Source organism: Tachypleus tridentatus, chromosome 9 (assembly GCF_004210375.1).
Source record: "Tachypleus tridentatus isolate NWPU-2018 chromosome 9, ASM421037v1, whole genome shotgun sequence".
NCBI lineage: Eukaryota > Metazoa > Arthropoda > Merostomata > Xiphosura > Limulidae > Tachypleus > Tachypleus tridentatus.
Window position 1 is genome coordinate 121,951,370 of NC_134833.1, and position 17,099 is coordinate 121,968,468.

Below are 17,099 nucleotides of genomic sequence, written 5' to 3' on the forward strand. Positions count from 1 at the left end.
ATGTATGAAATTAGAAGATAAGTTTTAAACCATAAAAACATGTTTGTATTATCATATGAAAAAAAAAATATGTTTATAGCTCATTATCGACCATGACTTATAAGGTTCTTTTGCATTCATTATTTGTTACTCAGAAAAACTTGTACTTCTATGATGAAGCATTAATTTCAAATCTTTTACCTTGTCAAATAAAGTATAAAATTCATCACATGACTTCCCTAATAACAGCTGTCTCACTCTTCTTACCTAACATCCATAGAAAAATTCCATGAGATGATGTATAAATGTTTAAAGAAACATTTATAAATTATAATTATAAATCGTTTATCATAGTACTTCAAAATGTTTGTTTTTTCATTAGTTTTATTTTTTCTGGTGTCCACCTTTCTTTTACTGTCATGACTATGATGTAGTACTCATAAAATCATGCTTCTTGTTATTTTTGGAACTATCATTTCTGGTAATATTGCTCAGAATAAAATCATTCCAGTTTAGAGAGCATCTTCTCAATCACAGAATTGTCATCTTGAATGATTTCAACACAACAATAGCACCATTGTATTTATTATTTCCATCATTAGATGCATAGTTGGCTTTGCCATTTCTCCATTATAGCAAGAATTCCTTTTCACTTTTTGAAATTGTACTTTAAGTTTTATCGATAAAATTTTATCCATATTTTTAACAATGTTTTTTTTTGTTGTATTTACATCCAAAATTAGATTAATAAAACCAGTCATGACTTTTACATTGTTATGAATTTTTGTTTGGCATTAATTTGTAGAGTCCGTTAACTACACCAAACCTTCTCGCTGTGATGAAGGAGAGTTTGAATGTCTCAAAAACCTCCGATGTATAGACAGACACTATCTTTGTGATGGAGATAATGACTGTGGTGATAACTCAGATGAAGATTCATCAGTAGGTGGTATCTGTGGTAAGAAATATTTTGTAACTTAAAAATGTTTTGTGTGTTCTAAATTTGTGGGGCTTGAGCATAAGATTGTTTTAGCTAACCATATATTTTGTGTTGTTGTTTTTTCATTAAAAGTGAAATTATTTATAAGTATCATTTATTTAAGAATTACCAGCATGTTTAAATAAGCTACTGAACAAATAATATTTTTTTTTTTAAATAAATTTCACTGCCATTGTGAATAAATCCTGTTGCTTTTATATAGTGAGAATTGAAATTTTACTATACTGCAAACATCTGGTTTTCTCAGCTTATATGGGATGAATAGTTTACTTCATGTATATACACACACATACATTTAATTGTGAAATAAGGATGTTTTATATACATATATATGTTGAGTGAAGATGTATGCCTGTATTCATACTCTTTGTTATTTTCAACTCTTTGTAGGGTACATTGTAGTACAAATAAAACATACTTCAATTTGTCAAACCCATACTGTGACCACCTCAGTATAGAAGACTTGAAGAATGAGTGTGTATATACATCACTATTTTACCAAACTATTTTTCACTTTTACTCATTTAAAGGTTCATTGGGTAATAGTTTGTATCATTGAACTAATTGTACTACTGTTTTCAGTATTTACTCACTTATACATATTGAGAGTTTATATTTTTTTATATTGAAGATAAGAACTGTTTCTTGTGAAACCTAAGCCTAATCTTAAGTGGGGTCTTGGATACACTTTGTATCGTATGGTAGTGTTTTTTGTTCTGTTTTACTATGAATAAAAACTAATCTTCCCTTTTTATGATTTTTTAATCTTTATTTAGGAAATCTTATTTTTCATTTTTTTGTTTGTTTTTTTCGACAATTTATAAAATTTGTTCTGAACATTAATGTATTATTTCTCTGTTATATCTTTTAAAAGAAAATTTTGATAAAACCATTTTCTTATTAAGTTTTAGCTAGCTATGAATTGTCTGTTATCTTATATTGAGAAAGGATGTTTTGATTATTCACATATACTCTTGATCAATAAGAAAGACAATCTTATGTGTGTGTGCATAGGTTTTGAAAATATTTTTAACCAAAATATTGGAAAATATTTGTGGTCAATGAGTGAGGAAAGTTTGTGTACTAAAAATATTTTTCCTCTAAACAACTAAGCCTGGTATGGTTAGATAGTTAGGGCACTCGACTCATTATCTGAGGGTGATGGGATTAAATCCCCATCACTTCAAACATGCTCTCCCTTTCAGCCATGGAGGCATTACAGTGTGATGACCTATCCCACTATTTGTTAGTAAAAGAGAAGCCAAAGAGTTTGCAGTTCTTGGTAATGACTAGCTGCCTTTCCTCTTGTCTTACACTATTAAATTAGAGATGGCAAGCACAGAGAGCCCTCTTGTAGCTTTGCACAAAATTTAAAAACAAGCAAACAATCTAAAGAAATAGATGTCTGAATGTTGGAAACTACTCTTGATACAAACAAATATGCCAATGTAATAAAAATATAATTTTGAATAATGTGGAAGATGTATATTATAACTGAGTGTCAAAAGATAAATCTTGCCCTGTGAGAGAAGACCTATATCTATGAAATACTTCTGATTAAGCAGGAAAGAAAAGGCTTTATGTCTACGTGTATCAAAATCTTAGAAAAGTGAGTGTATAAAAGTGGATCATTTAAGATGTTTTGCATACATGACTGTTCACTTAGATATTGTTTGATATCTTTAATGTTTTTTTTCATTTTTTGCTTGTTTTGTTGGAAACACTTCTGCTTTTGAGTTTTACATTTTTTTTCTGTTCTTTTAGAAAAGGTTACCTGTCAGCCAAACCAGTTTCAATGTGATATTCTTCGATGTATTTCTATTTATTGGGTCTGTGATGGTGAAATAGATTGTACTGATGGTACTGATGAGGAGCCCCTTTATAAGTGTAAAAGTAAGTTACAAAAGCATATTTTTTTAAATCAGTAAATCATTTTGAAACTACTGTGTATTTAATTTTAGAATAAAGCAGTATCTGCAGTTAAATTTATGTTTTTGATGGTACTATATAATTTTTGGCTGTATGTGTTGTTTGGAATTACCATATTTTTGATGGTAATATATAATTTTTGGCTGTATATGTTGTTTGGAATTACCTGCTCTTCAATTCATTTTTTGAGTTGTAGAATTAAACTTATTTTTACTTAGAGATTTAATACAATTTAGCATATTTTTGGATAATACCACCAGCTAAGCTAACTTTCACTACATTATTTTTTTTAAATGTCTAGTTTAGATGTTCTTTGACTGAATTTTATTTAAACAACACTTACATCAATTTATTTGTTTTTTTGTTACTTATAGCTCAGCTTACTCTTACATAAAAGTCTCCACAAAACCTTAAGCACTTTTTTACTGTGTTTATAGACACCAAGTACAATAATCTTACTTTGATTACATTTATATAGTTAGTGCTTAAAACTAAATGAACTGTTACTGTGTATTTATGAAGCACAGGTTATTGTGATAAACCTACCTCTATTTTTGTTTTGTTATTTAGACAGTACATGTGGCCCTCATCAGTTTTCATGTAAAGTCAGTGGGAAATGTATTCCAATAAACTGGGTTTGTGATATTGAATATGATTGTGAAGAAGGAGATACATCTGATGAGCATGAAAATTGTGGTAAGTAAAGATAATTATGTGTTGTACTAAAGGAGGAAACTGGCATGTTAAGTAACAGTTATAAGTATATAGATGTTAAAATGTGCAGTGTCTCTGCAGTATATGCATACTGCCAAGTTAAAAAAAAAGTGTATTGTTATTATACATCAGTACACACTTATAGGTTAAAGGTTAGGTTTTATTTAACTCCCTTTCTCTGTGGGTTTGGTTGAATTGACCAACATTGAACTGGACCACATTGTTACAGTTTTTATAGCACTAACTTTCAATATAGTATGCATATCTTCAAAAAATTTCATAGGCCTTCAGTAAACATTACAGGTCTTTTGTATACAAAACATCAGATTTTTGTGAAGTACTTTTAATAAATTAAAAACAAGACTTGTCCATGATTATATTGAATATTTTTTCAACTAGTCCAAGAGCAAAGAAATTTTCATGTTGAGATTAAAAATACTCTTCTTCATCTAAAATTCCTTTGTGTAATCTCCTAAATACATTTCAAATATTTGTTTTCAGTAAAAATTTATATTGTACCTGTTATTTTTTTCTGCCCAAGCTCTGTACATAGTAAATTGGATTGACCTCATAACAACTACAAAAAATATATAAATAATATTTTTTCTGTATAGAATGACATCAGAATGTAACATGAACCTGTATTTGTTTATCCTAAGTAGCTTTAAACTCTTAAGAGTATACATCTCTTTATGTATTAATTTTCATGTTTTATTGCTCTTTGAACCATGTCTAATGACTATTAATGCTAAGCTGTAAATCAGTTGGGGAATGTGTGGCTGATGTTATGCTATTGAATTTGTTTTGCTCTGAACAGCTTGCACATATGTGTGCTGTGTAAAAAAAAATTATTATATTAATATTATTACTTATTTAACCAAAAACTTACCTAAAGATCTTCCTATTTGTACATCTTAGATACTTTTATAATCAAAATTAAAGAATAAACATGAAAAACAAGAAATAAAATACACATCTGGGCCTTATTGTTTTCACTGTTGACTGTCAAGGACACTTAAACCTACTTTTTTATACTAATTATAGTAACACACTAATTTTTTTTTATTTAATTAAATAATGTGCAACATAAAATTATAACATGCAAAGAATAGACAATGTCCCATAATTTTGACAATAAATCTGACATTTTAATTGTGCAACAGGGGTCATTACAAATTCATCTATGCTAGACAAGATGTTCCTGTAGAAATAAAGTTTGAACTAGAAGGAAAGCTGGCCATTCTCTATATTGAAAACAGTGTAAAATAATACATCATTTGATAGATAAAACCTTGGCTTTGCTTTGGTTATAAATGCATAGTAGTAAATACAAGATAGAATTATTAACAAATCTTAAAAGAGAGGGTATGGCAGGTGGGTGTGACAAGATAGTTCTGATTTTCTATTTGATGGTTTTGTAACTAAACAAGTTTAAAAGCAATGAAAATTATGCTGCTATAAAGAATGACACTATTATAGAAAGTAATTGTATTAAATTTTGTACTTATTGGAGGGATGGTGAATAAATTACAGAAAGGGAAATCCTGTAGAAAATATGTCACATTTCTCACAGTAAGGGAGATTCAGGACTTTTTAATATTGTCTTATGAAGTTAAGAACTTAAAACAGATACACTAGTAAAATATAGATTATTAGCTGCAATTTTGTTATACTAATTGGTATAATGCAAACAAAAATTATTTTAACTAAATTTTGAATGTAAGACACTAAAACTTTGTGACGTGCAGTAAAAAAAGTGTAAGATATTACTAAATTATGTACTATAATTGCAGTCTTTTAAAAAAAACAAAGAAAAATCTTTATTATATTTCTAATGCAGACACATTGATTTCATGTTTAACTTATTATATGATGCATTCAGTTTAATAAAAGGTGCAATGTTTGGTTATGGTAAATTTCTAGATTATCCTGCATGCCAAGAGACTGAGTTCCATTGTGACAACAACCGTTGTATTCCTCGTTTCTACATATGTGATGGTGATGATGACTGTGGAGACACCTCTGATGAGCGTGACTGTGATGAAAGCTGTAACAGTACTTACAGTTTTCAGTGTGTTACAAGTGGCCAATGTCTCAACATAAACTTACGGTGTAATGGTATCTATGACTGCGTTGATGGGTCTGATGAAGATGAATGCCGTAAGAAAATTGAATATGTTAATATACATATGCCAAAATACTTACCTTTTAATTATATTTCAAGCAGTTACTCTGTCAGATTGAAGTGTAAAAGTAATTTAAAAAATAGGAAATACAAGAAGTAAAATATTGTAATTAATATACAACAATGTTGTGTATTAGATGAAGTAGCAATAACAATTGTAGTCATTGCATACAGCAATGGGCCTTTCACATTCTCCAATTCAGTTTCTGCAAACAGCAGTGTAGTAAATAATGGCTACACTTTGTCACTGATCAGATCTATAAAAGGTAGAGGAAATCTTAAGAATTTCTATTTTTGATCAGTAACTTTCCATAAGGTATGGAATGTATTAATTGTTTTCATTTTTCATTATTAAATTTGCATATGTATATACTAGAAAGGGTCATTAGAAAAGTTATGACATAATAATATTATTTGTTAGACATCATCATCTATGGCCTCAGAATTGGTACTTGTTTGGCATGCAATCACTGGAATGAGATGTCTTTTGCAAACAAGTAGAGCTAACTTGCTCAACATAAAAGGTCTCTTAAAAATTTGATCTAGAAAACTAGTTAAGTACTACACACCTGTAGTGCTATGTTGGGTTGTAATCATTGAGGTTGCTATAAATTTTCAAAAAAGAAAGAAAATTGTAAAACATGGGTGATTGTTTTAACATTTTGTGAATGGTGATTGAAACTTGTGGTGGCCATCACCCAGCAATGTTGTGTGCAAGAATCATTTATGACCATCAGATTACAATATCAAAAACTTGACAAGTGTATAGCAAAAAATATAATGATAATAATCATTATTTTGTTTATTTATGTAGATATTTTATTTATTATTAGATATAGATATTTTATTTTTATTATTATCATTGTCATAAGATGATGGACACCCCCAGCCTCATTAAATTTATTCATAAATATATTTAGAAATTAGATCTGTAGTTTGAAAAATACTAAATATTTGAAAATGATTTATAGTATCAATTCAGTGTTAGAAACGTTTCAAACTCAGGCAATGTATGTGTTTAGTAGTTTGTTTTTTACATCAGAATCATGGTTTAAATATACATATTAGCATTTACATCACAAACCTTGCAGGTCATAAACTTCCAATCTAATTTATAAAATAATTATGAAATATGAATATTGTTGAATCATTTTTTTATGAAAATGATTTATAGTATCAATTCAGTGTTAGAAACGTTTCAAACTCAGGCAATGTATGTGTTTAGTAGTTTGTTTTTTACATCAGAATCATGGTTTAAATATACATATTAGCATTTACATCACAAACCTTGCAGGTCATAAACTTCCAATCTAATTTATAAAATAATTATGAAATATGAATATTGTTGAATCATTTTTTATGAAACCGTAACCAACTTTTCAATTTTACAAATATAAATAAGTATTTATAAGTATATAAATAAGTATTTATCTTCTTGATAACATGATTTCCTGTTCTTAAATAATTTTATTCTGTAAATTATAATATTCTTTCATACACATTTATATGACATTTGAGTTCTAAAATATTAATATTACATGATATCAAAAATACTTTCATCACGAAATTACAATATTTTAAGTGTAAAGACTAGGAATTGTTCATCTGATGTTTTGATGAATTGTAAAGCACAATTATTGTACAATTTTTTGAATATAGGTGGATCTAATCATTTTGTGTAAAATTAGGTGGGCAAAAATATTTTAAAAAATGCACTTTTTATTTTATTTTCTCCAAAACTGCTAAAATATGGTCATCAGATTCATAAAACAAGAAGACAGTCATTTTACAGAGATCTTAAATTTATTGAAACTGTCCTAAGTGACAGTGTGTCCCCAAACCCCAGTCATCATTCAACATCCAAGTATTATGATGTTTACCTTTCAACAATTTCCCCTTCGGTGTGGATTCCTGTACGTGGTGAGGGTACCTCCCAGGGAAGGTTCTGTTCTATCTGGTTACCTTCTCTGGGATCTAAACATCCACCCACATGTTTGCCGTGCGTGGCGACCCATGAAGGGGAGGAGAGGATCCTGGTGGTTGAGGGGTCCAACCCTAACACACCACTTTGGCCTCTAATTCCTATAGACGGGCAGCCTTAGGGTGGCCCCCCTTGGGTCTGCCAGTACATCTGTTGGACCTGATGATATTCATTATGACATGCTGCACCATCTATCTCCTACTTCTCTTGATGTCCTTTTGATTGTTTTCAACTGGATCTGGCAGGAGAATGTTTTTCCTGATGTCTGGTGCCAGGCCATTATTTTACCTTTCTCTAAGCCAGGAAAAGATCCCAAGATTCCTTCAAACTACCGTCCAATTGCTTTGACGAGCTGTCCCTGTAAGACATTAGAAAGGATGGTTATTGCTCGTCTTGTTTGGTTCCTTGAATCAAACAACCTCCTCTCGCCCACCCAGTGTGGGTTCCATCGACAGCACTCCACCACAGACCACATAATTCATCTTGAAACATCTATCAGAGAAGCCTTTCTCAACCGCCAACATCTTGTATCAATATTCTTTGACATAGAGAAGGCTTACAACACAACATGGAGGTATGGCGTTTTGCGAGACCTCCATACATATGGGTTACGTGGCCATCTACCCATGTTTATTAAAAAATTTTTAATGGACAGGAGATTCCAAGTTCGTGTGGATTCGACACTTTCCCGTTCTTTTGTACAGGAACTTGGAGTCCCTCAAGGCTGTGTATTGAGTGTTACACTCTTCAGTATAAAGATAAATGCCATCACTGAACAACTTCCTCTCACTGTTGCGAATGGGCTGTATGCCGATGACTTTCACATCTCATGTCAGTCGTCAAACATGAGATATATTGAGCAGCAACTACAAACCCCCCTCAATTGTGTACGGAAGTGGACTCTGGCGAACGGCTTTAATTTCTCTCTCTCCAAAACTGTATGCATGCACTTTTGCCATCGACGGGGTATTCACCCTGATCCTGATTTTCATATCGGTGAAGTTTTGCTGCCAGTTGTCCCGGAGACCAAGTTCTTGAGACTTTGATCATAAACTGACCTTTATGCCACACTTAAAGCAGCTTCGGGTCAAATGCACAAGAGCACTGAACATCCTCCGTGTTCTCTCTTCTACCAGTTGGGGGGCAGATCGCTGTTCAATGTTAAAGGTATATCGTGCTCTTATTAGATCGAAAGTTGATTATGGATCAATGGTCTATGGCTCTGCCAGACCCTCGGCCTTAAAGATGCTGGACCCCATTCATCACCAAGGACTTCGACTCTGCACTGGGGCTTTCTGCACCTCTCCAGTTCAAAGTATATACATTGAATCTCATGAACCTTCTCTACACCTTCGCCGTTTGCAACTATCTTTACAATATACTTCGAAACTTCATTCCTTACCAAAGCATCCCACCTGGAAATGTGTTTTCCTTCCTCTGTGGGCAGTACTTTTTCAGAACAGACGATCTGTCATTGCTCCGTTTGGCCTTCGCATCCGGGCGCAATTGGATGAATTGGGTCTGTCCTTGGATAACATTGCAGATTCCACAGGTCGGCCCATCCCACCATGGCTTATTACAGCCCCAAAATGTGACCTTTCTTTCAGTCATCTGAAAAAAGCAGATACTCCAGATTGGAAGTACCATCTTTTATTTTATGAACATCTTTCAAACAATCATTCAGTTCCCATTTATACAGATGGTTCCAAATCAGGTAATTCAGTGGGCTCTGCTATGTTTTGTTTTGGGTCAGTAGTTGCGTGCAGAATCCCTGCTACAGCTTCTGTGTTCACTGCTGAACTGTATGCCATATCTCTTACCCTGGATCATATTGCAGCTGAGCAGTACTCCAACTGCACTATTTATACTGATTCGCTTAGTTCTATACTTGCCTTGGAATCGCTACACGTTAGCTCACATCCTATTCTCGCTGATATTCGAAACCGACTGGCCCATTTCTCATTAGCAGCTACTTCAATCCAGTTTTTCTGGATACCAGGCCATGTTGGTATTCGCAGGAACGAGCTTGCAGACATGGCAGCTAAATATGTCTGCTTCAGCACCATCACTCCTATGCCTATTCCGTACATGGACTATGGTGTTGTCTTCAAGGCTCGGCTCCATGCCAGCTGGCAGTCCACTTGGAGTGAACAACGCGACAACAAACTTTTTCAAATCAAACCCAAAATTGGACTTTGGCCATCTAGCTTCCGTAAAGTTTGGAAGGAGGAAGTTGTTCTCACTAGGCTACAGTCTCACTAGGTCACAGTTTTTTAACTCATCATTTTCTTTTATCTGGAACTGATGCACCAATGTGTAGTTTGTGTAACACTCAAATCACTATCAGCCACGTTTTACTTTCTTGCCATCATTACAATTCTCAACGACGGCAATATTTTAAACATATTTTTTCCCAGGGTCAGTCTGTAACATTGGACAGAGTTATTGGTGATGGTGACTCTGTCCACCTTGATAATGTTTTTAATTTTTAATGGCCATTAATCTTTTAATCTGATTTAAGTGTTGCATATTTATTCATTACACCTTTTTAATTGTGGTTCCTTTTTTGCAGTTTTAATCTCTCTCATTCAATTTGACATTGGACAATGGCCAGAACATTAAATAACTCGACACCAGGACTGGAAAGGCCAACTTCAGGTGACTAACGCTACTGTTTGAACTACTCGTTAGTCGTCCTGGCTAGTTGTTATTATACTTTTGCTGCATATCATTTCACACTTTTACTACTTTACTTTTTAGTACTGGCCATATTGACTCATAACCCGGAACCAGGACTGGAAAGACCAACTTCAGGTGACTAACGGTGGTTTTTATACTTACCTGTTAGTCTTCCTGGCGGGTTATGATCATTACCATTCTGCTACAGGTAGTCCTTTACAACTTTGTTGACTGGATGTCAACATTGGTTTTAATGCCATTTTCTGTTTTAATTGCCGTTTTGCTTTTATATTCAATTACTTTTACAAATTTTACTCCATTTACTTGACTTTTATCTTTTTACTGGACATTTGGCTGCTCATTATTACGATTTTGCGGAGTGTCTTTTAAAACTTTTATTCTTTTACATTTTGATAATAGCTGCTATGACACATAACCCGAAACCAGGACTGGAAAGGCCAACTTCAGGTGATTGACGGTGGTTCTTGAACTTACCTGTTAGTCTTCCTGGCGGGTTATGATCATTACCATTTTCCTAGAGTAAATATTTTACAACTTTGAAGACTGGATGTCACCATTGGTTTTTACACCATTGTCTGTTTTAATTGCTTTTTTGGTTTTACCTTCATTTACTTTTACAAATTTTACTCCATTTACTTGATTTTATCTTTTTACTGGACATTTGGCTACTCATTGTTACAATTTTGCTATGTATCTTTTAAAACTTCTATTCTTTTACATTTTGATACTGGTTGCTATGACACATAACCCGGAACCAGGACTGGAAAGACCAACTTCAGGTGACTGACAGTGGTTCTTGAACTTACCTGTTGGTCTTTCTGGCGGGTTATGATCATTACCTTTTTGCTAGAGTAAATACCTTACAACTTCTTATACTCTGCCTTCTATCTTAACATTGTAGACTAGGTGTCAACATTGGTTTTATACTTTTTTGTTTTACCTTCATTTCCATTTATGTCTATTACTACATTTATTTATTTATTTTTTTACATTTTTACCGAATGTCTGGCGCATATAGCCTCGCTGCTTTGTGCCATAAAACACTAAATCAATCAATCAATCAATCAACAATTTCTCTTTTTCTTCCTGTAAACTTTGCATTACATTCATGCTTCAGTTCATTGATGTTCATTTCTCCATAATTGTTTGCCATTTAATATATTTTGAAATAAATAATTTTCACACCTTGTTAGATTCAATTGTTGATGAACTGTTGTGTTCTGTGTTATTTCCATGCAAGCTGGCTCAGCATACTCAGGTGCTTACAGCATTTAACTCACAGTCTGAGGGTTGCGATGTCAAATCCTTGTACCACCAAACATGCTGACCCTTTCAGCTGAGGGCGTATTATAATGTGAGAGTCTTTCCTATTGTTCATGAGTAAAAGATGGCCCAAATGTTGGTGATGGGTGGTGCTGACTAGCTGCATTTCATGTAATTCTACAGTGCTAAGTTAGGGAGAGCTAGCATAGATAGCTCTTATGTAGCTTTGTGCAAAATTGAAAACAAACCAATTCTTGCTGGTTGAGTAGTGCCTGCTACCTACCTTATGACTAGCAATAATTACAACTTGTAAATTGTTTTGATTAAGACATTTTTAATTTAAAATTTCATTACAGTTGAGCTGATTAGACATTTACTGTCTTTTATATTAATTTGTTTTTAATTGAGTACATAAATATCAGTAGCTGTAGTATGGGAAGTGAGAGTATAGTAGATAAATAAATAAAACAACATATGGTTGTGTAGTTCAAATGAAGAGTATCAGAACATTTATTGTGTGAAAAATGAAATTATGCTCCACTTGATTTTTGATGTTACTTAAATTAACTGTATTGGTTAGAATGTTTAATTCTTCCATTTGTTTACTTGTTATTATGAAGATTGTTTTGCATTTTTAAGTTAATATATAGATTTAGGACTGAATCAGTGTTGTTTGTTATTGTTATTATGAAAAGATTATTTTGTGTTGTTGACTTAGTATATATTAACAAAAAAACTTACTTTTATTTGAAATTAGTCAGTTGCACCAATTTGTATATATTACTTTTCTATATTTAATAGTATATACAGTATAAATGAGTAGTTGTATTGATAATTTATTTTAGTTAAACCTAGAATTACTCTACCTGTTTTTGAAACATTTTTTTTAACTTTTATACTTCAAATAGATTGTGAGTGTATGTCTGTTGTTTACAGGATACCTAATAACAAGTGAGTCACATTAAAGTAAACAAAACAAAACATTAATACTGCAGTTAATACTACAATTTACTGTTGTGCTTTCTTATGTACTTTGCATGGAAAATGAGTGACTCCACTCAATGTTTTTATGTTTTTCATAATTTCTTTACACGTAATGTTGTAATGGGTTAAACCAGAAGATTGCTAGATATGATATAATATGTAGTCAACATTAACAGTACATAGTTTGAAAAACAAAATCAATGATTTGACATCTAAAACTTAATTTTATTCATTATTAAAAAAATTGTTTTCTTTCCAAAATGATCATTCATATTTAAAAGAGCTGTATTGTGATACCTTAATATTTTCATCACTTGCGCCATTTTCCTTATTCTGTAGATAATCAAATAACTTCTGTATTAATGCTACTTTGTAGCTTAAAGATCAGTATCCTCTCTATGTGTTAATGAAATTGTGTGTGTGTGTGTGTATGTGTGTATAGGCTTATTCAGTATTTTATTGTTTTTTTTCCAATGAAACAGATAAAAATGTTGCATGGAAAAATACTTGAGCAGTATTTGAAAGCAACATTAACTGTAAAAACTCACTAAGTTACATTTCCAAATGCAACTATTTGTAGATATGCTAGTATAAAATAAAGTTATCTTCAGTCCTACACTTAAGACTTGTGATTATGGGAAATATTTCATAAATGACCTGCTCTATTAATAAATGTTGAATTATCAGTCAGATGTGATTTAATTTTTGTTTCTCTCACCCTAAAAAGTTGTGGTTTATACAAAATGCCCTATTTGGCTCTGTGGTGATTTAAACATAAGATTTTAATGGTCTGAAAACCTTCATTAAATATTCATTGTACTTGTATATCATATTTTATATCTATGTAAAAATGGCTTGTTTTGAGTTGAGAAAATTTTTTTATGTAGAGGAGCAAACAACATTTTGACCTTCTTTGGTCATCGTCAGGTTCACAAAGAAAAAAAGAGGTAACTGATCGATAGCTAACCACTATCTGTTAGTTGTTATTATTATTATTATTACTACTATTACCATTCCACTTAAAACTTGTGACAAGTGTAAGTACATTGTTATGCATTGTGTTTGTGACAGCAATACCAGCCATTCCTCATCAGTGTGAGGAGAATGAATTTCAATGTAACAATGGAGAGTGTGTCCAAGCAGTTTGGGAATGTGATGGTAAAAACGACTGTGTTGATGGAAGTGATGAGAAAGACTGTGGTAAGTTTTCATAATGAACAGTTAACTTAAAACTGCTATATCACCCTCATCCATTTTAGTGACTTTGGTGAGGATATGACGTTAGTGTCTGTATTTAGTTTTAAATGTTAATATACTAGCTGAATACCAGTTTATTGTTACTTTTGTAGGATTCAATTATCGTTTTATGAGATTGCCTGAATGCTTGGATTTGGTCTTTAATGTTTGTGCTTAATTTCAACTTAAAATATTAAAAGACTAGCTGACTTCCTGATCAGGCATGTTCTGTTTGTTCATGTGTCCAGTTTAAATTGTCAAAATACAGTGAATGCTGGTATCAGGTTTGTTACACCAGTGTCAGAATTCAGTTGTGTTTTACTTTTGTTCTGTTACAGACCTGTGTGATTCAATTCAATTTTTTTATTTTTTATTAGCTTTACTAGCTTACTGTACCTGCTTACTTGACACTGTTATCAGACTTAGTGATTTTTTTTATTAGGCCTGTTATGGGTTTCACATGGATTACATCGTCAATAATTGATGGTTGATATCATTTTTTTGTTTTAAAAACTAGTTTAAGTTAATATAAGTCTGATTGTTGACTTTATCATTTCTTTTCTGTTTGTTTGAATCCAACTTGGGTGTTTTTTTTCACTGTTTCATTGGCTATTTGTAATATCAGATTAAGCATACAACCCATGGTTCAAATTAAAAATACATGTGTGTTAAGCTTTTATAAATTCACTATAGCTTTGTCTAACTTTGTTACCTGAATATTGGATTAAAGAAATGCTAATGGCTTTTTTCACATTGTTGTTGTAAGGTATTTTTACACCTAAACTTACTTATTTTAGTCAAATAGTTATACAAACTAATGACCTTTTATCACATACAGTTTACTTGTGTCTTCAAAATTTTTATATTTATCATAAGGCTAGAAGATTGGTTTCAACAAGTATTTTACATTTGTGACTGAGCTTTTTTATTTTTAAATAACAGACTAGTTAGGTTAACTGATTACTTATATTATACTTCTGTTTTAACTCATAGTTTATTAATTATCATAGTGATCAGGGGTTGCTATGACTGTATAGATTTTGTGATGTTCATCAGCAGACTGACTAGTTTAGTTGATGAGCTTGTGATGTGTTAAATGTGTCTAGATTTTGTTATACTGATCGCCAGACTGATCAGTATAAGTGATGTGTTGATATGTCCAGATTGTGTTTAGTTAACCACAAGACATATCAGATTATTTCACAGTTATAGCTATGCCTAAAGAACTATCTCAATCACTAGAATGGTCAAGGAAGTTTTAGTTGCTGAATTTTTACTTGTGTGCTTTATTAAAAACAAATTTGTATCCCAATTTTGATTTCAGAAATAATCTTCATATCTGTTTCACTTTGAAAACATAATTCATTAATAATTAATTGTTATTATAAATTTGTTGTTATTACTAAGCTATAACTGTTTATATGTGATTTCTTTTCAATATTCGTGTCTTTTTGTTTGTCAATTTCTTGATTTTATTCATTTATGAAACCTAACTGATTTGTTGTTAGTAGTAAAGTATAGTTGTTTATATCTTTTTCTTTTGTCAGTATACATTTTACTTATACAATCTAATTAGTTATGTCTGTTTATTCAGTAAACACAAGCTGTAGTTCTACAGATAAAATGTGTGACAATGGAAAGGAATGCATTCCACTGTCATTTTTTTGTGATGGTAATAAAGACTGCAGTGATGGTTCTGATGAATCGGTAGATAAATGTGGTAAGTGAAAGAGTTTGTAACCCTTGATATGCAAGAGAATGTAATGAATAATCATATAACTTTTGTAATTACTGATACAGTGGAGGTGTTGTTGAATGATATCTTTGGTAAGCCTGAGAATGCAATAAATATTGTTATATTGGTGGTTCTGATAAATAATTAGATTACTTGGCAAATTTGAGAATACACAATACTACATAGTGTTGTGGTTCTAATTAATAATAAAATATTAAATTATGTTAATTCTGAGAGTATTGATCAGTTGATATAATGGTGATTTTGATGAAAAATCAGGTAACTGTGATAAATTTGAAAATACAGTGTTGAATCTAATGAGTTATTAGATAACTTGATAAATTTAAGCCTATAATGAATTACTGAACATTATGGGCACAAATGTTTGAAATCATGAGTTATTGTTAAAAGATGTGTTTGCTGATATATTTTGAAGTCTATCTTATCATATTTAAGTACTGTTTTATTCCATGATTGAAAATTTGAACATTGTTCATTGAAAAGTTTACATTTTTGTAGAGTTTTATATAGAATTACATGAAAATACTCAAGGAAATAATAAAAATGTGGATCCTTACTTTTCACTACATAAATTATAGAACCAAGTTGCTTGCTACCAAACCGAACTTGTGACAATAGTACTTTATGCCTTGAACCTTCACAATTTTGCAACAAATTAGCTGATTGTTCTGATGGGTCAGATGAAGGAGGACTTTGTGGTAAGTTAAATAAATTTGTTTATGTTATTATAAACATAATCACATTCAAAATTTTATGTTTATCTTGATGTGAGATTAAAATAATGAGGGTTAGAGCAATGGTGTCACCTGGTCTGCAAGACTGTTGAAAAGAAAGTGTGTTTTAAAGTATAGCTACAAAGCATATTGTTTTACAGTGTAATTTAAAAGTACTTTTAAAAAGGTAATATTGTAAGAAGTGGTCCATGAAATTTTGGGATCGGAACTAGCACAATCCTCAGTTGTAAAAATATTGGGAACTACTGGGTTAAATAACTTTTTCATCTCTCTGTATGTGTATACCTATAATACGTTACAGTGCTTATTGTGTGTTTTGCTTACCAAAGAAATTTATTTATTACTAATTGCATCACCAATTTATTTTGAGACAAAAATGTGTTAAATTAAGTATTGATTTTTTATTTTGTTTCCTAACTTTAAATATTTTTGAGAAATAAAACACAATGAAGCACCTTCTAAAGTAGTGCATTTATTTATTTCATTTATGTAAATTAAAAACAACAAAATTGCATGTAGCATAACCCTAAAATTAAGTAGAGTTTCTTCATTTTGTTTAATAGCGTAATGAGTATTTAGCATTCTTATCAAGGTATGAAATAGTTGTTTGTCATACTTATATTTTATCATTACATTAA

At 31.4% G+C, this 17,099-nt stretch overlaps 1 protein-coding gene across 4 annotated transcripts in view; it reads left to right on the forward strand.

Moving 5' to 3' along the window:
* The window catches only part of LRP1 (LDL receptor protein 1), a 253,189-nt gene that overhangs the window by 77,601 nt on the left and 158,489 nt on the right, over window positions 1-17,099 (forward strand). For all 4 annotated transcript variants that reach the window (XM_076456984.1, XM_076456983.1, XM_076456986.1 and 1 more), the window contains 7 exons: window positions 785-937; window positions 2,744-2,872; window positions 3,479-3,604; window positions 5,546-5,782; window positions 13,807-13,935; window positions 15,566-15,691; window positions 16,306-16,425. In XM_076456984.1, coding sequence (XP_076313099.1) covers window positions 785-937; window positions 2,744-2,872; window positions 3,479-3,604; window positions 5,546-5,782; window positions 13,807-13,935; window positions 15,566-15,691; window positions 16,306-16,425 — 1,020 coding nt within the window. The remainder of the gene's footprint in view (window positions 1-784; window positions 938-2,743; window positions 2,873-3,478; window positions 3,605-5,545; window positions 5,783-13,806; window positions 13,936-15,565; window positions 15,692-16,305; window positions 16,426-17,099) is intronic.